Genomic DNA, 23,014 nt, shown 5'->3' with positions numbered 1-23,014 from the left:
AGAGGAGGGAGTCAGGTTGGCACCATCTCTTCAGGCCGTGCCGGACCTCCACGTGGATGGGAGAAGTTGGTTTAGAGAGAAACAGTGGGGAAAATACAACCTTTTAGTAAATAAACTTCCAGCGTGCCCTGCTTTGCAGCCTGATCCAAAGCCTTCCTCCCCACTCCTCTCCTCCAGCACCGTGCCACGGTGGGGTTCAGATGAGGCTCCAGGCAGGTAATGATGGGAGAAGGAGATCTTGGACCCAGTGCATCATGTCCCCAATTCCCCATCCAAAGGTTTTCTATCCCCTGGAATCCTACAAGGCTTTTTTTTTTTAAGGTGGAAACTCTGATTCTGCGTACGGCGAAGAGGAGAAATTCAACTCCTCACGGAGATGGTGTGAAATGCTGCTCGAGGTCCTGTAAAACATCTCCCTGGTGTGGCCTCCAACCGCTGCTGCGAAAGGGCGCAGGACTTCAGCCCTGCACAGATGTCCTACAGACCGCTGGCATCTCCGATGGCACCGGGTGCCAGCGCTGAGGCAACCAAATCAGGCCCTGGGGTGGCATGTTTGACCTTGGGGGATTAGAGGAACACATGTGAGAACAGCGACCTGGACTCGGTTCCAGGAGCCTTGGACGTGGCCCAAGGTGTCCCTCTTCTGCAGAAGACGCAAGAGCACTTATGCCTGAGAGGGGATGTTGTAGCCACTACACTTCATCGAGAGGCGAAGGCACAGGAGGATTTGGGGAAGGTGAGAATTTAAAAAGGAAGCTCCCGTTTCCCCGGGACACCCGGAGCTGGGAAATCTGGCCACCACCAGCTCCTCAAGCAAGGCCAGGACCTCAGCCCACCTCCAGAGAACACGAACCTCCCAGCTGGGAAACTTTCACAACCTCCAAAGCAAAATCTCTTCTGGTTTGATCTTAGCTGAAATATTATTTCTTGGTCCCATAATATCCACCCCGCAAAGGCATTGTCCGCTCGCTCCGACCCTGGCCTCCGTCGGGTGGACAAGAAGCCGCTGGGACTGTGGGCATCTCCCAGGACAAGCGTGTCCTCCCCAGCTGGAGCACATCTGCAGGTCTTGAGGACCAAAGTCCAGAGGCTTTTCCCCAGCAGAATCTCTTCTCTTGGCTGCAGCAGAAGCAGGGGTTTTGTAGTTGATCACTACACCACTAGATGGAAGTGGTTAGATCCCACCAAGATGCTGCCAAGGCAGGTCTCACCCATGGAGCTCCATCAGACTTCAGTAATCAGAGGATACTGCACTGGGAACCAGCTTCTTCCAGTGTTGTGTCTGTTGACCACCTCTGGCAGGAGCCACCCCTGCCCAGAGACCCTAATTCAGGATGAATGGATGCTCACCAGGATGAGGAGCCCTCTACCTCTCATCTTGCTGTCATCTCGTGGCCCCGGTCCGTGTGTTGGCTCTTCTGTTGGCTCCACCATGTGGGGAGCCCAACCTTGCCACAGGGAGCCGAAGAAGCCATGGGAGTCCCACCACGCAGCATGGTTTTCCTTGCTTTCTCCCCCCTCAAAGCCAAGAAAATCAAATACGACCTTGTGAAACCTTAACCAGGCTGCAATTTTCAAGTGTGGCTGAAACCAAAAGCAAGATGGGTTACCTCCAAATCTCACCAGGCTTCGGGCAGATGCCGCTGGTCCACCGATCTGACCTTGCACCTTGTCTCCTGACACCTCCTTTGCCCTGAAAACCACCCCAGGAGCAACTCCCTCATGTTTTTCCCACCTGAGGAGTCTTGCCCAACATCTCTCCTCCTTGATACCTGCGCAGGTCCCAAGCCTTCCAACGCCAACCCTGATCCTTGCTCCATAATCCTGCGTCAAAGAGTGAGCCAGAAGAAAATCCAGCTCCTTTCCTCCCAGCTGGGGAGACAAAAACGTCTCCAGCTGGCCAGGGTGACTCAGTGCTCGGAGCTCAGGGCTGCTGAGTAAGGTAAGGTCATTTTTATCCCATAAGCAGCATTCTAAAGAACATTTGTAGCTTAAAAAACAGCTAAGATTTTTCTAGCAGCTCCACCCCTTGCCAGGTGTGCCCCCACGGATCTTATCCCAACAAAATGAGGGCACCCACAAGCCTTAAAAGGGAAGTTACTTCCTTGTGGTGAGGGCTCGGGCTGATATAAATGCTCAATTAAATGAGGATTTGTTTTATCTCCCAGCTCTTCCGAGCAACAAGAGGCTAAGTCTTCCCAGCAGAAGTCCAAGATCCAGTTGCAGCAGACACCACTTAGGAAACTCTCCTTCTTGGGCTGAGCGAAGAGCTTTTAGAAATTAATCCAAATTTAGCCCTGAGAAAAAGATGTCTGGCTACCGGCTTGCTCAGATACAGCTCTTACACGTGTCTTCTTCATGACTGCACAACTGAGACTGAGCTCATCTGCTAAAGACTTTAATTAATAGAGGAAATTCTGCCTCTCCGCAAAGCAGGGCTGGGCTTTGGCAGGAGGATCCGTGCAGAGCTCATCGGTGCTGGCTCTTAAACCAGGCACCTGAAGCCCTCCCTGGGGCCAGGGGCAGGGATTCACCTCCCGTCCTCATCAAATCCATCTCCATGAGCATTGCTGATCCTCAGCGAGGACTTTGGGGTGGCAGGACATTGCCCACCGAGCTCCATCAGCAGGGCTCACCACCTTTCTGACCTTCTGTCCCAAAGTATCTGACCCACAGTCGCCTCCAACCCCTTTATAACCAAGCAGTGACCTTGGACTTTGGGCTGGTGATGACCCCTTGGCTGCTCCTTGGACCCAAAAAAGGCGGCCAGAAAACTAGAGGGGGTTATTGGACCTTGGATTAGAACTTGTGGGTGTTTTAGCTGAAGCCAGAAGCACATGGGGACTGAAAAGAGCTGCAATCATGTGAAAACACAAAACTGTCCCGTGGTTCTCCAGATCCCACCACTGTCCCCGGCGAGAAGCTGCTGGAGAACACCCACCCAAGTATTGGCCGTGGCACAGGCAAGGGACACTGGGGACTTGCAGCATCCTTGGCTCTGCCATGGATATACGGCCATCCCATGATGATTCTGGGATTATTCAGGTCCAGACATACCCTGGATGTCTCTCCCCAACCCACCTTCCTTGTCTACTCACACACTTGTGCCTAGAGAGAGAACAGGTGTCATCTCTCCCACTGTACCACCCTTCACACCCCGTGTCCCAGCACTTCATGGTGCCACCATCAACCACCACAGTCGTGCTTGTCCCAGTTTGCCCTTGCCGGGTCTCCAGGCTGGCACCAAAGGCCACCATCTCTTTGACCCATGCAGGAGGACATCCCGATGTTCTCCTGGGAGAGGTTGGGAAGCCACCAGCCCCATGGTACTTACTCTTCGGGTTTATTGAGCGTGCCTCGGTTCATGGCTGCCATGCCGTTATCCGCCCAGGGGATCTGCTCCCCCATCCCCGGCTGTCCAAACTGGTGATCCGGCACCCCCATCTCCAGCTCAGGCATCCCTGGGGTGGGGGGAAAAAAGGAGGACGAGGGGGAGGAAAAGTTAGTGTGTGGACAAGACTCAGGGAGACCGGGCAAGCTCGGAGCAACAGGATGTCCTAAAACATCCCCAAAAGGGATGCCGAGATTGACCAGTTAGGGCTCTTTTCAACCCAAAGTTACAGACACCAGGTGAGGTTTCCCCACCATTAATCATCAGCACAAGCTTCTGGGTGAAAACCTACGCAGATCCTGCCCGGGCAGCAGATCTCTGTGAGTTTTCAACCCAAAGTTACAGACACCAGGTGAGGTTTCCCCACCATTTCCCCAAAAGGGATGCCGAGATTGACCAGTTAGGGCTCTTTTCAACCCAAAGTTACAGACACCAGGTGAGGTTTCCCCACCATTAATCATCAGCACAAGCTTCTGGGTGAAAAACCTACGCAGATCCTGCCCGCGCAGCAGATCTCCGTGACCCTGCTCACCCAGCATGTGCCAACCCTATTAAAATGTTTCCCTTTTCAGCACATTTCGTGCAAGTTTTTCAAACTTTAGACAAGTCGGAGGGTTTCTTCTCGAAGGCAAAATTGTTACCACCGAAGATTTTAGCTTAAAAAATATCCCACACCCATCAGCATCTTCTGCCTCTCTTCTAGAGAAAAGTTAATTTGCAGAGGGAAAGGAGCCAATGCAATTAAATTAAGTTGTAGCAGAACTTGGAGCCCAAGCCCAGGACGAGAGAGATTTACGAGGCTGGAGACTTGACGTCATCCCATTTTGAAATGGGAACTGGGACCCAAGATCAAAGGGCCTCTCAGCTGGACCAGCCCCTAGAGATCCAAGGAGGTGGACACCAGAGGGAGAAGCACTCTTCTGGCTGGGGTGGCATCTCTGGGCTATCGGTGGCCACCCCCATGCCAAAACCCCGAGTTTCTAAGAGATTTGCTGCTGAAGGCTGCTCCTAAAGATGAAAATCTCTCTTCTTTTAACCAAGCTCAGCTGCGCCGGTTCTTTTCCCCCCAAAAATACATTATTTGCTTGAAAACCCTGTGCCTCGTGTCTCTGCTGTTGTCACACGGAGCCACCAGCTTCACGTGCCACCCAGATCGTGGAGTTTGTTTCAAAAAAAAAGAGAAAATAAGAGCCCTGAGGGGAAGGAGGGGAGGGAATTCCAGCTGGGGAATGCTCAGCATTCCCAGTGCAGGCACCGGCACAGCAGCTCCTGCCCAGCACCCCCTTAGTTCTCCAAATTTCTTTAAAAAAGCCTCTAAGGTTGCTTGGCAACAGGCGGATCCTGGCAGTGCCAGAGGCAGCCACGGCAGCTCCAGAGAAGCTCGTGGCACAGTCACGGTGTGGTCCATCCTCAATCCTTCCTCAATTTGCCCCAAAATGTTCCTCAGATGCTGAAGGTGACAGATCTTCCCGAGCACAGCATCATTTACTGGGGTGACCCTCCTCGAGGTGACCCTCCTCGAGGTAGCCAGACCCAGCTGTGGCTTCACGAGCATCAGGGCAGGATGTAAAATAATTCATATTTTATAGCTGCGAGTGCTGCAACGACACCGTGTGTCCCCGGAGGGGAAGGAATGCTCTCCTGTGATGTTCTCCTTGTTGAGAACCTGCCCAAACCAGGAGCTCCCAAGCCTGGCCAACACCAGAGAGGGGACAGGGGGTGAATCCTGCAGCTCTTCTAGTCCCATGTGGCCACGAGAAGATGAGATCTGGGTGATTTGCTTTCTGCACCCACAGTCCAGCCGTTGGAGAGCCCCACTGCACGGTGGCAAGGTCCCTCTTCCACATCACGTTCAGCATCGTTCGACACACCGAGGGGAGCGGAAGAGGGCAGAGAAGCAGCATCCATAACCCTCTGGACCCCAAGCTGCCAAAACAGCTCATGGCGAGGTCTGTGGTGTTTTGCCATCAACAATTCCAGCATGGTGAGGTGAGACTGTTGCTTCTACAGATGTCCTGACGCACCACCCGTGCTCTGATCTTCATGGAAATTAAACCTTGGCCAGTGGCAGGGGAACCTGAGCCACCACCACCACTTGGGCAGGGGATGCAGCCTCCTCGGGAGCCAGGAGGGACAGAAAAGTCTTTCTTTTGTCTGAAAATGGCGATCTCATCAATGCTGATCAATGCCCCCCAGTTCCAGAAGGACAGGGAACTGTGCCTCCTCGGGAGCCAGGAGGGACAGAAAAGTCTTTCTTTTGTCTGAAAATGGGGATCTCATCAATGCTGATCAATGCCCCCCAGTTCCAGAAGGACAGGGAACTGCTGGAGAGGGGACAGCGGAGGCTACGAAGATGTTCAGGGGCTGAAGCATCTCTCTGCTGAGGAAAGGCTGAGGGACCTGGGGCTGTTCAGCTGGAGAAGAGCAGACTGAGAGGGGATCTCATCGATGCTGAGCAAGAGCTAAAGGGCAGATGGCAAGAGGATGGGGCCAGACTCTTCTCAGTGGTGCCCGAGGACAGGACAAGGGGCAACGGGCACCAACTGGGATGTGGGAAGTTCCATCTCAACATGAGGAGGAACTTCTTTCCTGTGAGGGTGGCAGAGCCCTGGAAGAGGCTGCCCAGAGAGGTGGTGGAGTCTCTTTCTCTGGAGACATTCAAACCCCACCTGGACACGTTCCTGTGCAACCTGCTCTGGGTGGGACCTGCTCTGGGAGGGGGTTGGAGGAGATGATCTCCAGAGGTCCCTTCCAACCCCATGTGATTCTGAAACTACCCATGTGAGAACAGAGAAAAGACCAAGTGGAATCTTGTTGCTCGTGAGAAGCTGTGGGTGAACGGTGATGCTCGAGTTCCACCTCGTGCATTTTCTCCCCTGGGGACTCCCTGGAAAGCTTTAGTGTCAACCCAGAGAAGGTGGAGAGGAGCCGATGGCGCATCTGGACGTACCTGTGTCGGGTGGGAAGGGGTTTGGTGCTGTCACTGTCCCCCTGCCCTGCTGGGACGCCCCGCGGGCGTGCGGGCTGCTGCCGTTGCTCGCAGGGCAAGGGACCGGCCTCAGCTGCGTTGGCTCCAGGGGGTCACAGAACTCGAAGGGGGGACGAGGAGCCTGCACACCCTGCCCACTGCTCATCGCTGGAGATTCACCAAATTATTAAAGAAAAAAGAAAAAAAAAGCACAAGTCAGATCCCACCACAAGGCTTGTTGCTCAGCAGATCCTTCACCCTGCCAAGAATGGAGCAGGTATTGGTAGGTTTGGAGGGCAAAAAGGGGTTTGTGGTGGGATGTCACCTCACCTAAAGTTGAATGCTTGGTCCCATGTGTGGCTTGGTCACCCCCAGCCACCCTGGGGAAGCACCTCCAGCACCACATGGGATAGGTGATGGTGACAACAGCAGGGCATAAAAATTAAAATTAACCAAGCAGACCTCAGAAATGCTGGGGTGATGGAGGTGGGACCCATCTACTGTATAGAGAGAGGGTTTTGAAGCTGCTAAAAGGAGGGTATCGGGGTGAATTTTCTGTTCCCTCATTCCACGCAGCCACATCAACCAGACTCTGCTCCCCCCAGGGGGGGACCTCAGGGCAGGAGCTGTGCCCCCCCTTAAGCCTGGCAGCGAGAGGGAAGCCTCAGCAGATGCCGCCCGTGCAGCCCTTCATCTATCACCTGCTGGCTTTAACTCAATTAAAATGATGTCGTTAGGCCTGGCGTTCCTCTAATTTTTATTTAGATAGGGTTTCTGCCAGCTCGCCCGCAGTTTGCCATCAGGGGGCACGTCTCAAATGCTCACGTTGAATTGAAAAGTGAATGTTAAGAGGCAGCTTTGCGAGTGGGTGGCCACCAGCTGTGGCTGCTGGCAACCCCTCTCCATCTGCAGCACCTCTAAATCCCTGGGGAGCAGCTCAGGGGAGCACTGCTGACCCCCCCCAAGGAGTTAAACCCAACGGCAGTGCTTTTGGCCAGGCTCGTGGTGGACCTTCTCAGTGGTGACTGCTATTTTAGATGCTGTGACCCAGGAGGGCAGCAGTGGGCATTCCAAGCCACCACCGTGCTCGTCCTCCCCACTCACTTGGATGCAGGATTCCCTTTCCTCCGAAGGCAATAATCCCTGCTCTTAATTACATCGGAGCATTACGAATGCCCCCGCCGCTGAAGGTACCAACCAGCTCAGCCTCCCTCATCCAGAGTCCCTCCCCATCCAGAGTCCCCCAGAGGCTCCCCTCCCTCATCCAGAGTCCCTCCCCATTTCCCCTTTAGGGACTAGAAGGTCTCCCAGAGCATCACCCTGGCCGGATCCAGGATGGTAGTACCCAGTAGGGTGGTGATGGAGGAGACCACCCTGCTCCCACCCTGTTTTGGGGTGTTCCCCGGGGGTGGACACGTACGGTTGAGTCCCGTGGGGGCTCTGGCAGTGGCACCAGGCTGCAGGGGGGCCGCCAGCATCTCCGGTTTGACGGTGACACCGGTGACACCGCTCTCGGTCCTCTCTGGTCCACAGAGGCCGGGCAGCTGAGCCGCCTTCTCCAGCGAGGGCAGGAGCTGGTCCAGCTGCTCCAGTTCGGCAGCAAACTAAGGGAGAAAGGGAAAAAAAAAAAAAAAAATCACTATTGGGTGATTCAGTCCAAACCCAGCATCAGCGAGACCCAACGCTGCTCCCTCCATCCCTTGGCAGACCCTGGGGGGACAAGGACTGTCCCCCCCAGCGCACAGGTCCTCGGTGACAGCTTTGAGATGCTCATGCACTGCAATTAGCATAATTATTAACAGTATGTATAACCTCCAGCCATTTAAAACGGGAGATAATTTGCTTTGTGCTTATGCTTATAGATACTTGCACTGAAATGATAATAGTAATTTTTAAAATGGTCTGTTTTAAGAAACACAAGTGACTTTTTGGAACAAGTGTCCAAAACCGACACCGGCCTCGGGCATGTAATTACCCTCAGTGGGGTAGTAAATTATCAGGCACTTTTTCCAGCCTTCATCAGTGGAAGAGAAGATGTTTTAGCCCAAGGACCCAACTAAATGGGAGAGTCACTGGGAAAGGGATCTGCACCAGTGGCTGGAACAGCGGCGCCACGAAGCAGCAGGTTGGGATGAAAAGGGGCTGAGATAAACGAGCTTTGGCTAAAAAAGAAAAATATCTCAAGGGAAACCAAACGCGTGAAAATCTAAGGACACAAACTGCTTCCAGAAAAGCCCCCCCCTCGGCGTTAGGGAAAGCCTGGCCATTAACACGGGGTAATTAATAGAATATATGATAGCATTCCCATTAGCTCTTTCCCAAACCCTACCCAAATATTTCTTGTTCTCCCCCCATGCAGAGGTGCCTCTGAGGAAACCTGGGATGTTTCCACAGGATAAATCCGGAAAGGAAATAATTCCTCCAGGGCTGAAGACGAGCTGCCAAACCTGCCCCACAATTCATGTTGCTCCTAATTGACAATTTTGCTTCTTTCAGATAATCACACGTGAAAATAAAACCCCAGCAAGTGCTAGATTTTATGTGAAACGGCAGCTCTCCCTCCCCACCAGAGCTGCCTGGAACAGGGAGCACGTGGAAACGAAGCTCCATCCTCAGCTGCTGAGCAGGGAAGGGCTGTTCACTCCTTGGAAAATCCATTTTAAGACTCCACAAACCCTCTCCCAATAGTTTATTAACTCTTTGGGAGCGCTGGGCACGGTCCAACGTATCATCCTGACGTTCTCCAGCTGCCTGGGGAGGGATACTTGGAACCCAGAAGCCACGAAGGAGCCTAAAAAATGCTCTTCTGCTTCCAAGTGCAAGAGGGGGGGGGTTATAAACACATCCAGGCTGGAGACATCCAAGCTCCGTGTGCCTGTTTGCGAGCAGAGCACAATTAGCCTCGTCTAATTAAGAGGGTTTTCTGCCCACTCAGAAGGATGGTGGCACCTGGAACTGTGACTGATGGTCAGGGAAGAGCCCGTCTGCATCCCTGGCTGGCACATGGGTCCTGCAAGAGGATGTCTGGGAGACCAGGCAAGCAAAGCTTGTCCCGTGCCCTGGTGTTTTGCCTAATTTTGGCTAAATCTGAGCTCCTCAATGTGCTCCCTGCTGCACAGAAGAGGGGACAGCGGAGGCTACGAAGATGCTCAGGGGCTGAAGCATCTCTCTGCTGAGGAAAGGCTGAGGGACCTGGGGCTGTTCAGCTGGAGAAGAGCAGACTGAGAGGGGATCTCATTGATGCTGAGCAAGAGCTAAAGGGCGGGTGGCAAGAGGATGGGGCCAGACTCTTCTCAGTGGTGCCCGGGGACAGGACAAGAGGAAATGGGCACAAACTTGAATATAAGAAGCTCCACCTAAACATGAGGAGGAACTTCTGCACTTTGAGGGTGGCAGAGCCCTGGCAGAGGCTGCCCAGGGAGGTGGTGGAGTCTCCTTCTCTGGAGACATTCAAACCCCACCTGGACACATTCCTGTGGGACCTGCTCTGGGTGAGACCTGCTCTGGCAGGGGGTTGGAGGAGATGATCTCCAGAGGTCCCTTCCAACCCCCACCATTCTGTGACTTCCAAGCCAAATGAGCCCTTCACCTTATCAAGGGAACTATTGTGTCTTTGCCATTTGAGGTTCCCCCAGAGCTCTAGTTTTCACCCCGTGTCTCTGAACGCCATCAGCCGCCTTGGCTGCAGTCGGGAAGGAGCAACCAGCCCTCCTCTCCGTGTCAGCCGCTCTCTCCTCTTTGCTTAAAAAGGATTAAGCGCCCTTATCCGTGTTACCATCTCCCCTGGCTTTCAAAAATAAGAAATCTCTTCTATTCATAGCTGTGCGTAATGAATATTTATACACCCCGATCTCTATGGCAGAGATCTGTCACCGGATTATTCCATTTAATAATACTTTTAGGATAACTAAAAGGCCCGTATAATTGCTAATCTCAGCCAACAAGAGGGCGAGGGATTGAAAATTCCCTGGGACGCGAGCCCTGAATGTGCCCAGAGATGCAGAATTAAGAACCTTTTCGCATGGCAACACGCACACGGTCTTCTCCTCACCCAAACCCACCACCTGCAGCCATCTCATTGCCTTTCTTTCTCATTTTTATACACCTCGGTAAAGTTTCTCCCCTCCCTTCCCACCATTGCCTTGAAGATGTGAGCTGCCAAAACGTGAAGCATCTAGACAAAAGGGGGTAGTGTTGGTCCTGGAGAAGGTGGCTTCAGTGCTGGAGGTGGCGTCACCAGCGCAGAAGGTTGGGAAGCCACAGGACATAGAATCATAGAATGGTTTGGGTTGGAAGGGACCTCAAGGATCATCTAGTTCCAACCCCCCTGCCCTGGGCAGGGACACCTCCCACTAGAGCAGGTTGGTCAAAGTCACATCCAGCTTGGCCTTGAACACCTCCAGGGATGGGGCAGCCACGACCTCCCTGGGCAACCTGTTCCAGTGTCTCACCACCCTCATAGTAAAGAATTTCTTCCTGAGATCTAATCTGAATCTTTTTTCTTCCAATTTAAAACCGTTTCCCCTTGTCCTATCATTACCCTTCCTGACAAAGAGTCCCTCCCCAACTCTTCATCTCCCCATGCTTCTCCCAGCTCCACCACCTTGCTGTGGAGGGAGCCCACCAGTAGGTTTGGGGACAATTGCCCCCAAAACACAACTTGTGGAGAGCATCCCACCAGCGTGGATACAAGATGGGTCAACTCACCTGGCCCTGCGTCTCCAGCTTGACCTCCTCCGCGGCAGGAGGTTTGGCGAGTGGCACCGGGGCCGTGTTACAGGGCTCCATCTGCTCCGTCTTCTCCACCTTCACCTTCACATCGTCCAGGCTCAGGGCTGGGGCTGCAGCAAGCTCCTTCTCGTCCTTGTCCAGCAGATAGCGCAGGAGCTGGTGATCCTTGACATCTTTTTTCTTCAGGGCATCTGGCTCCAGTTTGATGTCCGGGGTCCCCGGCAGCTGGCTCTGAGCCGTGGGGGTGGTGGCGGGGTTGGGGGCCGTCTCCTTCTTCTCGTGCTCCATGGCCAGGGTGGTGATGTCGGAAGGGCTGCCCTCCTGAAGGAGTCTATGCAAAATCTTGTGCCGCTCGGTCAGCGAGCTGTGGGAGGAAGGGCAGGTGCTGCTGGGAGGGTTGGTGGAGGCCAAGGTGCCACCGGTGCCCGCGCAGGCCAACGAATCTTTGCAGCTCGTGTCCGCGTCGGCGTGCCGAAGCTGCTGCTCCGCCGTGGTGGCCAGGAGCTGGACCAGCTTGTGGCTGGTGGCTTGGGAGCACTTGTTGTCCCCTTCCGAGAGCCTGTCACCGGCGTGCAGCATGGCCGAGTCCAGAGGTTTGCCATCCCCTGACCCACCGTCCGACTGGATCATCTCGCTCAAGATGGAGGCGATCTCTTTGCTGTCCTTGGACTCTGCTTTCATGGGCTGCATGGCCAGGCGGCCAGGAGAGCTCTGGGAGCTGAGCTGTCTCAGCACTGGGGGTGGCGTGGAGTAGCCCACCGGCGTGCTGGGACCTTCAGCCAACCCCTGCATAGAGTTTATAGGAGCGCTGGGGAAGGGTCTGGTGCCACCGGTGCCACCACCACCACCACCCCCACCACCGCTGTTGGCCATGCCCACCGGGGAGTGCATGGTGGGCATGGTGGGTGAGAAGGGATTGCTGGGCACCCTGGGTCTGGCCACCAGCCCCGGGCTGACCCGATGCCTCGGAGACATGAACTGTGGTGGGGTAATCCCTGGACTATTCATGGGGGAGCTGTTGAGGTTCAAAGTGTGGTTACTGTTCTGGGGACCGGCCTGTCCCTGGCTTAAGGCAACGTTGGCTCCTATCTGGTTCCCAGGTGAACATCCAAAGCTGGTTTGGCTGGTGCTGGAGTTGCTGTTGTGGAGGCCGGCGCCCGGCTGCTGGTTCACGTTGGTGGCCAACATGCTGCCGTTGGAGGGAGGGATGGAGGGAGGCAAGGCCATGCCTTGCCCGGGGGAGATGCTGGGGTTCAGCGAGGGGCTGACCCGGGGAAGGGACATGGCAGAGTTAGTGTTCTCCTGGGGTGAGAGCATGCCGTGATCCCTGCGGGAGAAGAAAAGGAGAAGAAAAGTCACAAGAGGCCTTTGCTCAAACCTTTGGTGTCGCTCAGGCTTCTCCTGCCCCACATCCACGCTGCAGAACCCTGAAGGCTGGAGAGCAGCAGCTCACAAGCCCTGGTGGTCTCAGCCTTCCCATCCCCACCAGTGCTTCTGGATCCATTCCAGCAGCATGGATGGAGTGCAGCAGCTTTAGCATCTCCCCAGAAATGTGACGCTGCTGGGGACTGCAGCCACTCACCATCTAAACCCTGAAGGCATCACCTTCTCTAGGTCTCACATTCCCACACGGCTGGAGGACCACGCATTCCCCTCCACCCCAGCCCCCTCCTGTTTCCCCAGCACGGCCCAGCTCCACAACCTCACCTCTCCCTGTCCCGCCAGTTTGTCAGAGCCTCTCCCTCCCCAAATATTTTAAGTTCTCCAGGGCAAGGCAGAAACCTGAAGCGTGTCTATAAATCTCCACCTGAACTCCCGGGGCCACTTCTTTGCAAAACAAGAATAATCGAGAGGAATGGAGCTGCCATAGTGCTGGTTTTCAGCCTCAGATTCCTCACGGGGATCACATCTCCAAACCAGCACCACAGACCACCAGTGGATCCTCCTTCCTCTGCAGGGAACAAGCCCTTAGATTCCTGAATTGCCCACCTGGGCACTGGCACGGCTCGGAAGCGGCAAGGTGGGGACGTACCTGTCGATGACGTGGATGCCCATGATGAAGGGCTGCATCTCCGGGCTGTTGGGGTAGCAGAGCTTACACTTGGTGTGGGCACTGAGCACCGTCCCGTCGCTCAGGGTGAAGCGGTACGAGGGGCTGAAGGCCGTGCCACGTGTCATCACTGGAGGAGACAACCAGAAACACATCGACCCCCTCAGAAACTCCAGCCAGAACCCACAAAGCCCTACGAGCACCAGGAGGAGAATGGAGGGAGCAGAGCGGGAGGACCTGCCTGGGGACAACCACCTTCCCAGTGAACAAAACCACACGCTGGGTATTGGCTAACCCCATAGTCCTGGGAAATGAGGGTTAGAAATGACCATGGTGGCACAGAAATCCTCCCAGCTGCTTCTCCAGCTCCAAATGCATATCCTGCAGTAGATCTAAATCCCCCCAGCACGATCCTTGAGTGCTCAGAGCTTCCGATGGGGCAATCACTCGATCCCCACAAGCTGAGGAAGCCCAGCCAGGCTGGGAAGGTGCAGCAGGACATTGTCACTGCAGCCCTGGCAGAGTCACAGTTCTCCAGGGGCTCAGCGACCTCCTTCTCCTGCCTTCCCCACATCCCTGTTGTGAGCATCCTCACCAACAGCAAAGTGCTCAGCAAAGACCTCACAAAAGAGCTGAGAGAGCAAAGATGCTCACAAGAGCTTCTGCTTCTTCTGCTTAGATGCTAAGTGCTCAGCAAAGACCTCACAAAAGAGCTGAGAGAGCAAAGATGCTCTCAAGAGAGCTCCTGCTTCTTCTGCTTAGATGCCGGGGATGGTGTTTGTGGATGGCACAGGAAAAAGAAATACTATTAAAATCATAAAATGGTGTGGGTAGGAAGGGACCTTAAAGCCCCCCCAGTGCCACCCCCTGCCCTGGGCAGGGACACCTCCCACCACACCAGGTTGCTCCAAGCCCCCTCCAACCTGCCCTTGAACCCCTCCAGGGATGGGGCAGCCACAGCTTCTCGGGCCAACCTGGGCCAGGCTCTCACCACCCTCCCACCAAACAAGTTCTTCCCCACAGCTCAGCTCCATCTCCCCTCTTGCAGTGGCCAACCCTTCCCCCTCCTCCTAGGGCTCCCCTCCCTCAGCCAGAGTCCCTCCCCAGCTTTCCTGGAGCCCCCCTTCTTGAGGGACTGGCAGGGGCTCCAAGGTCTCCCTGGAGCCTTCTCCTCTCCAGGCTGAACAACCCAAATAATCATATGTAGCTCATATTTATCTCAATTCTCTATTTCCCAAAGGGTGAGAGGGAACCTCCTGGCCAGAGAAGCTCCTCCAGCGTCACTCAGCCCCTTCCCCTCTCCCTTTGGCACTCGGTGATTATTCCTGCAGCACTTTTTTTTCCAGAAAGCATGTATCCAGGGAGGAGGACCGTGCTCCAGCTTCTCCCTGCAGCTCCTGCTGCTCGGCAGGAGAGCGCGCCAGCGAGGAAGAGGAGCTGTTACCTTCTTGAAAGAGCTGTTTGGCGTAAGATGGCTCTCTGCCCTGAGGCTGGAAGAAAGCGTAGATGCATTTCCGCACCAGATCCTCCCAGCCCGTCCTGCCGGCGGCTCTCAGGGAACTGGTGTCGATGGAGATGATTTTACCTGGGTAGAAAGAGACAAGCCACGTTACTCAAACACAGCCCGAGAGGTCCCTCGGCACAAAGAGGTCCATAAATGCAAAAAAATGAAGCCACGTCCTATTTGGCAGCAGACAGAAGGGTCAGAAGCACGCAAGGATGTCCTCCAGAAGGAGGTGGAGGTTCAAGGAGTTTGCTCTGGAGCACACACAGATCTCTCCACATGCCTTGGCCAGCCAAATGAAGACACAAAACCCAACAAGAAGTATCTTCTCACTGCTCCAAGGCTGGGGTCCCCAGATTCACACCCTCATCTGGTGGGACACCCTGCCAGCCACCTTGCCCACACCAAGGGGTGCTGCAAGCAGGACCTGCTGCCTGCTTTCTCCCTCAATATCAAACACCAGGCAGCTCTGCTGGCCCTTTTACAGCCACGGGGCAGGGAGTGGTGAGCAGAGAAAACATTCCTCAAGGCTCTTCAGGCTGCAGGGAAGTCCAGGGTGATGATTAACTACCAGGAAGAAGGTCACCAGCATGCCTAGAAAGCAGTATTTGGCCAAGAGCAAACACGAATCCGAAAGTTGATGACTCTCTCATTCCCACCCAGCAGCAAGCTCAACAGCACCCCAAAGCTCAAGGGAGAAGAGGGGCTGCATGAAGAGCGTGGGTCTGGTGAACTGGACCAAACTCAGTTGAGGTGGCTCCAGTTGAGGTGTCACCATACATCGCTCCTAGCAGGCAGCGCTGCCCTTTGTGAGGACAGGACCACGCTCACTCCATGGGGTCCTGCACCCCACGGCTGGCCTTCTGACCCTCGGGGACAACAAATCCTCTGGAGCCAGGACTCCCCAGCATCACTGGGACATTACCTGTGGTGTCTTGCTTGGTCACGAAGGATTCGGAAGGGGTGACGGCCGCCGGTCGAGGTAATCGTCTCGCAATGCATATCAGGCAGGACTGGAAATCTGCCAAGGCAGGAGAAGGGACCAGGAACATGAAAATCAGATGTTACAGCCACCACTCGCAACGCCACATTTTAATTAAAATGCCACTCCCGAGCTTGATTGCCACGTCCTGCCCTGGAAGTGTTTACCCCGAGCGATCCTCCGGCCCTTCAAAGCCAGCAGGCTCTATCTAAATTCCATAAAGTTTGCTGGAAAAGAGGTTTCCAGCGCTTGGAGAAATTAATTGTACAAGCTTTTTGGACCTGGCAGGATTGTACAATAAAAGTCAGCACTAAAAGCCAGCAACTGTCGCCTTCAGGCAAAGTATTTGGTCATAAAATACCATAATTTATTCCTTCCAGTCATGATCTCCTGTGTAAACCGCAACGGATTAATCCAGCTAATGCGCTGGAAAATAATAGCTGGGACACTGAAAGGAGAGTCAGGGCAAAGCAGGAGAGCAACAGCCCCCGTGGTGCTGAGGGAACCCTTCCCATCTCCAGTCCCCCGACAGAGATTTGCCCACAGGCAGCTGATTCAGCCCCAAAACCTGTGGTGAAGGCAGAAGGTGGTGTGTCGGGCACCCAGGTCACTCTCTGGGAAGGCAGCCCAGAGGCCAGAGAAGCCAGGATGGATGGAGGGCACCAGCTCAGAGGGGAAGTCCAGTCCCCAAGTAGTCCTCCTGCCTGCCCTGACCACCCTGGTTCCACTCCTGCCTGCACTGCCATTGCATGGTGGTTCAGGTGGGAAGGGACCATCCAGTGCCACCCTCTGCCCTGGGCAGGGACACCTCCCACCACACCAGGTTGCTCCAAGCCCCCTCCAACCTGCCCTTCAACCCCTCCAACCCTTCCCCCTCCTCCTAGGGCTCCCCTCCCTCAGCCAGAGTCCCTCCCCAGCTTTCCTGGAGCCCCCCTTCTTGAGGGACTGGAAGGGGCTCCAAGGTCTCCCCGGAGCCTTCTCTTCTCCAGGCTGACCCCCCCAACTCTCTCAGCCCCCCCTCCCAGCAGAGGGGCTCCAGCCCTCCCAGCATCTCCATGGCCTCCTCTGGCTCCATCCAACATCTCCATGTCCTTCCTGCGTCCATCCTGCTCCTCCTGCCTGCACTGCCAGTCCCACCCCAGTCCTCCTCCTGTCCACGCTGTGGTCCCCACCCCGAAGGCAGAGGATGCTCTCACTTACCTTCTCCTTCCTCCTTGAAGGACTTGGGCTGGGAGACAGTGAAGCACTGCATCACCTCGTAGCGCTGACGAGCCTCCTGGTTCTCCGCGCCGGGCTCGTCAGGCGGCCGGATGAGCATCCTGCAGCTGAAGGTATGGCTGTTGCGCCTGGTCGCTTCTTGAGGCCAAGGAACTCCATTTACTGGGAGAAAAAGAAGAGACGAGTTATTAGACCCCCATGGCCCAGAACCAGGGTGCCAGCCAGGCCCTAAGAGCATGTCATCATTGGGAGTCATCACCCTGACATTCATGAACTGCTCCACACATGGCTGCTGGTGCCATCATCTCCACCTTATGGGCAGGGAAACTGAGGCACGGGCTCTGTGAGTCACTTCCAGAGCTTGGGAAGCCTCCTGCCTCCTGCTGTTGTACTTGAAATCTCTCCAAAGCGATGCTCCTGGGACTTTTCCACCAAGTCCAGCTGAGCATCTCCACAGAAATGATTTTTTTCTTTGCTTCCTCCCCATTTCTGGGGCAAATTGGCAACAAGACCTTCTGGTACTATGGCAGCAAAACCCTTCCCCTTTAGATTTTTTTCTATAACCTGGCTTTTCCAAAAACCTCAGGGCACCAGCTGAAAGACTTTGCTAACCCCCTGCAACATCTCCATGGGTATCTGTATTCAACCCAAGTGATTTTGCCACCAGCAGGTTATCAAGTTTTCATGCAACCTGATCTACCAGAAGAGCCAAAGGGCTTGTAACATCTGAAGAAAGACAAAATACACAGCCTTAAACTGGGTAACTACAGGGAAAAGATGATGCCTGAGCCTCTACAGGCTTAATCTGATGAGTGCCCAGAGATTTAGGTGGTTTAAGACCTCATGGTATTTACCCAGAAGGAAGGTAAGTAGGAATTTAAAAAAAAAAACAAAACAAAACAAGAGGCCAAGACTATTTTTAAGTCAGGAAGACCTCATGGTATTTACCCAGAAGGAAGGCAAGAAGGAATTAAAAAAAAAACAAACAAAACAACAAAACAAGACTATTGTTAAGTCAGCCTACTTGGAAAAGGCTCATTTTCCTTTTGTGTTTCCTCAAAGGAAAGTGGAAGAGGGATCAGTGATGTCTCACCCACATCAGCCACCCAGAGGATGCTCATCTCCAGTCAAAGAATAAAACTTTCTGCTTTGGTTGTTCCCATCACCCCAAAAGCGCCTTCACCACGTGATGTGTCCTCCCACCCTCACAAGTGCTCCTTGTCCTGGTGTAGGAGACCACCATGAGCTCACTGCTCATGCTATGACCTTCTCACACCCCAAGGTGCAGCACATCTCACCTACTTGGGCTCTGAAACCAGCTGGGGACAACCCCCTCTCCAGCTGGGAGGATCCTAAATGGCCTGGGATAAGCCAATAGGCTCGTTTTCCCCAAATCAACACCTCAAAATCCTTCTCCTCATTTCCCTAAAGCTCCTACAGGTGCCCCTCGCTTCGGGCAGACGAGTCTGTTCTTCCCACCCATGAGCCACAAGATTTCTTGGTAGAGGAAGACAAAGGGAAGATGACTTTGAATATTGCCATCCCTCAGCTATTTATTCCAAAATCTAATATTGATTTTCACTGGTAGGATGTATTTCACTGGGCAAAGATTTATGGGTCGCTACCTGGCTTGGGTATATCTCTGAATTTTACAGTAAACAATATTTTAAACAAAAATAAATATAAAAAATGTAAGGCCAGCAATACAGGAGACACAACAGCATTTTCGACAGCGCTCTCCAAGCAGCAGCTGATTAAAAAACCCACCTCAAGGCTTTTCTTACCCAGAGACTTTGGCAACAAGTTCTTGACGAACTCGGCGTGATCCCCCACGTGCAGGATGCTGTAGACACTGGTGTTCATGAGCTCCTCCTGGTTATAACCCAGGTAACTGGTCACGTTCTCGGACACGAAGACGATCCTCCCTTCACGGTTCACGACGAAGAAGAAGCCATCCAAGGCCTGGAAGGGGGACAAACCCAGGCAGCGTGTGGGCAGCAGGTCCTGGAGGTGGCCAAGATGTTCCTTGACCATGGACAACCTTCCTCTGCCTCTCACACCTTGGCTTCATCTTCACTTTTTATTACAGCAATGATCAAATAACAGCGTATTTGCTCAAAACATATATTCAGGTCTCCAACCTCCTCTGCTAAGGACATCCCTGGCACCAAAAATGGTGCTGGTGGAGGAGAAAATCCTCTTCCATGGGCCAGAGCAGGCAGGAAGGCTCTAATTTGGCAAGGCACCCAAATTAAGCATATGCCCGATTTGCTTAATTACAGCCCAAGAATGACAGAGCTTTTTCCTCGTGCAGAGTAACAGGGTGTTTTTTTTTCACTCATTTAAGGATGCAAGTGGCAAATTCCACCCTGCAGTTGGAAGGAGGAGGGTAAGCATGACCCAGACCCAACCATACAACATCTTCTGCATATTTAACGAGGACACCATCAAGGTTTTTAATTCCCTGCCACGGTCTGGGTGGTAAATACTTTCTGGTGCCATGAAATAAGCTTGAAGAAGAAGAGCCCAGTGCAGCGAGGAGCCCTTGCGGAGGCCCATTGGGTTGGAGGTTGGAGGAGATGATCTCCAGAGGTCCCTTCCAACCTCACATCATTCTGTGATTCTGTGGATCATGATCCTGCAACTAGATCTGGACATATCCTGGAGCAGGAGATGGTTCAGGGACAGAAGAAACTTGTGATGCCCCACAACTGGTACCCGCAGCATCACCCTCTCCTCCCCGTCCTCCTGCTTTGCTGGTGCCAGCAGAGAGTTCCTCTGATGGAGAGCGTCCAGGCCTTATTTAATGCAGTTTCTAAAAATCAGGTTTTGCCGTGGAGCAACATTAAGTGCGAGAAACAGGAAACATTTAAAAAAGAAAAAAAAAAAAGGGGGGGGGGGTGTGAAGAAAGAAATCTTTTGTCAAAATGGTGCTGGCAGATCGGCTGCAATTTTCCTGATTCCCAGCCGTTGCCAAGACAACCAGCTTTTGCACTTCGGGTGCCCAAAAAAAAGAGAGCCAGGCTGGATGGTAAACCCACCTTGGGCCCTTCTCTCCAGGAGATGCTGGTTTTGGGGGTCGGGGGGAGCAGGGAAGGGGTAGGGGAGCTGTGGGGTGGCAACCACTGGGGACCCAGCTTACACACCCCCTCCTATACCCCCCATTGCCCCAGCAGCTACACTGGGCATCTCTCCATGGTTTAAAATATTTAATTACCTTATCAGCTCAATTGCTTATGGAAGCCAGGCTCAAACAACAGGTCAAGAGGCAAAAAGACTTCCTAAATATGAACGAGATGCTTTTTAATAGCCCTTTTGATCTCCACCTTTCCGGGTTTGGAAACCCCGACGGAGCCCAGGGCACCCAGAAGAAGCTGGAAGTCATTTGGGGAATGTTTTCAGGCACGGGAGGCTGCGAATCACTTGGGGACCAGTAAAACCACTAATTGCTTCTCGCAGTCAATCCCTGTGGAAAATAAAGTCGGCATGGGGAGGGCTTGGCATCCTCCAAGTGCTTCCTGCAGCCAAAGATTGGCCATAGCAGGGGGCAGGGGCAGCACCTCGGGCTTCGAAGGCGAGAAGACCAATTAGGAAATTATTCCTCAGTCTGTATAGATAACAGCCCTAATCTAAACATGGCTTTTAAATCAAATAATAGAGGGTAGGTTGTTTACAAAGAGGCACCGACCCAGCAGTAAGGGAGCTCTGTGTGCCTTCCCGCAGAAAGGATGCGTCCATACCCAACCCAAGCACGGAGGGTGATTTAATATGTGGATTTATGGTGGATTTATGGACCCTGCTCTCTCTCACCGTTTTCTTTCCTCTGCCCCTGCTCCCATAGGGTGCCTTCTCCCAGTAAAACCCAAATACCGGGTTTTTGTTGAGGATCTGCCGCCTTCTCCTGCCTCACTTTACATTCCTGTTTCACGCCTGATGGTTGATGGTTGGACTTGATGGTCTGAAAGGTCCCTTCCAACCTAGACAGTTCTATGATTCTATGATTCTAGCACCCAACTCACCCCTTGAAACCCACAGGCCTTTCCCAGCCTCATTATCCTGCTCCTTCTGCATTTTTCCCTCTGTCAGACTTCATCAGCCAAGCTGCCAACTGCCCATTAACTCCATCCAGGTGCCTCCAGCCCCCATTTTCCATTGAGTTTCCACAAGTCAGACCCTTCCTTTGACACCAACTCCCTTCCCATCCCTTTTGCATCAGCTCCACCACCCCCAGGGTCACCTCTTGGGGAGTTTTATTAATTTTTGATGCCTTTACTCCAGGGCTTAGAAGTAGGGATGTGGTAGGAGGAGGGATCAAACAGGTCTGGGAAAGCACACAGTGCAGGAGAGCTCCCCAGTGTCTCCCAGTATCTTCTGGAGATATGGAAGAGGCCAAAAACGTGGGCAGGGAAAGTCTCTCTCCCCAGGAATCCTGAAACCCGGGCTGGCTTTGCATCTCAAAAATGATGCCACGTTTCACCCTCCCAGCTCTTGGGCTCCCAACAGAAACCACGGGGTAAATCACCCAACTGTGTCATGTCAGTAATTACGCTCCTACAGTTAATTAAGTGAATCAGATGAGGATGTTGCTTCATTATTGGTCTTTGAATGTGTAATCTTATCAGGCGGTTTGAAGGCGGGAAGGCGGAGCTGGCCATTCCCAGGGAGCAACCCCCCCCAGCCCCAAACTCCCCCCTGGGAAATTACCAGGGGAACGATTTAGGATTTGAAGCTTCTCCCTGGAGCCTGTGATATAAAATAATAACCCTCGTAAAATTATTAAATTTTCAATACAAGATGGTCCCGTCGGCTCCGATTCTGACCCTAGATAGGATGATTTCTGATTTACTGCTACCAACCAAGGTGCAGAGAGCCCTCCTCATCCTCCCTATTTTCCAGAGGACGGAAGGATTCAAATCTCTTGAAAACCATCCATCCACATCACTTAATTCACCTCCAAATGAGCCTGGGAGCTCAGTTTAATCCACATTTAGAAGCAGCTTGATATTTTAATGCTGATATTAAGAAATTACCCAGAACAGCTTCATCATAACCAAACCCAAGCTCCATCCATCCTGGTTAAGACCCATTTCCCAACCATTTGCTGCAGCGAAGGGCTTAAAATCAGTTCAGCATCAACTTAGGGATGCAGCTGGGTTTAGAGCATCCCAACTCTGTCCCTGCTGCCTTCCTTCTCCGTGTTTCCCCTTCTGGGAGCCCTGCTTTGCTTTGGGCAGGAGCGGGGGCCCGGCAGCACCAGCCAGAACATCTCAGCACCTACCTCCAGCAGAAGAGGTCCCAGAGATTCCTTCTCGATCACCCCTTGGCTGCTGGACGAGATGTCAGACTTCTGGACTTCATCATCAGCTGCTTTCTCTGTGGCAAAAGAAAAGGGACGTTTCAGTGAAAAAAAACACCTTCATTTTACTACTGAATTATTACCAATAATAAAGAACACACTGATCGCTTGTCATACAGACAATGCAGCAAAAAACTCCAGCGTTTTCATTTCATCCCTCAGTCCCGTGGAGATATAATGTAATTTCTACTCATTTATTAATTATTATAAAATAAAAGCACTAATTAGATCACAACCTACTGCTAGCAGGAAGGCAAAAACCTGTCTTAAGCCAAAGCCGGCAGAAAGAGGCCTCCAAAATCAACATTTTGGAAAAGAAACGGCAGATCCAGTTCAGCGCAAGGAAAAGGAACTTTTCGGATTATGATTTTAAGAAATAACTCCTGAGAGGAATTCAGGGGGAACGGGCCCTGCTGAAGGAATCCTGTCGGAGAAAAGCCAGCAGCTCCTACTGCTGATGTGCAGGTAGAGCATCAACCCGGAGCCGGCAGGGATGGAGATGGGAGAAGAGATGATTCAAGGATTGGAGCATCTCCCTTATGAGGAGAGACTGAGAGAGCTGGGACTCTTTAGTCTGGAGAAGAGAAGGCTGAGGGGAGACCTTATCAATGCCTACAAGTATCTCAAGGGAGGGTTGAAGGAGGAGGGAGCCAGACTCTTTTCAGTGGTTCCCAGTGAGAGGACGAGGGGCAACGGGCACAAGTTGGAACAGAAGAGGTTCCACTCAAATATGAGGAGAAACTTCTTCACAGTGAGGGTGACAGAGCCCTGGAACAGGCTGCCCAGGGAGGTTGTGGAGTCCCCTTCCTTGGAG

At 53.2% G+C, this 23,014-nt stretch overlaps 1 protein-coding gene across 1 annotated transcript in view; it reads right to left on the bottom strand.

Annotated features, from left to right (window-relative positions):
• NCOA1 (nuclear receptor coactivator 1) overlaps positions 1 to 23,014 on the bottom strand; it is a gene marked incomplete at its 5' end in the record, with an annotated part of 79,148 nt that overhangs the window by 14,905 nt on the left and 41,229 nt on the right. Inside the window, 10 exons of the mRNA XM_014937947.1 lie at positions 3,335 to 3,461; positions 6,342 to 6,527; positions 7,780 to 7,963; positions 11,067 to 12,417; positions 13,123 to 13,270; positions 14,585 to 14,725; positions 15,570 to 15,665; positions 16,827 to 17,006; positions 18,629 to 18,806; positions 22,123 to 22,215. Coding sequence (XP_014793433.1) covers positions 3,335 to 3,461; positions 6,342 to 6,527; positions 7,780 to 7,963; positions 11,067 to 12,417; positions 13,123 to 13,270; positions 14,585 to 14,725; positions 15,570 to 15,665; positions 16,827 to 17,006; positions 18,629 to 18,806; positions 22,123 to 22,215 — 2,684 coding nt within the window. The remainder of the gene's footprint in view (positions 1 to 3,334; positions 3,462 to 6,341; positions 6,528 to 7,779; positions 7,964 to 11,066; positions 12,418 to 13,122; positions 13,271 to 14,584; positions 14,726 to 15,569; positions 15,666 to 16,826; positions 17,007 to 18,628; positions 18,807 to 22,122; positions 22,216 to 23,014) is intronic.

Source organism: Calidris pugnax, unplaced genomic scaffold (genome assembly GCF_001431845.1).
Source record: "Calidris pugnax isolate Ruff unplaced genomic scaffold, ASM143184v1 scaffold84, whole genome shotgun sequence".
NCBI lineage: Eukaryota > Metazoa > Chordata > Aves > Charadriiformes > Scolopacidae > Calidris > Calidris pugnax.
Note: the sequence above shows the minus strand (reverse complement) of the source record. Positions and strands in the feature narration are given on the sequence as shown.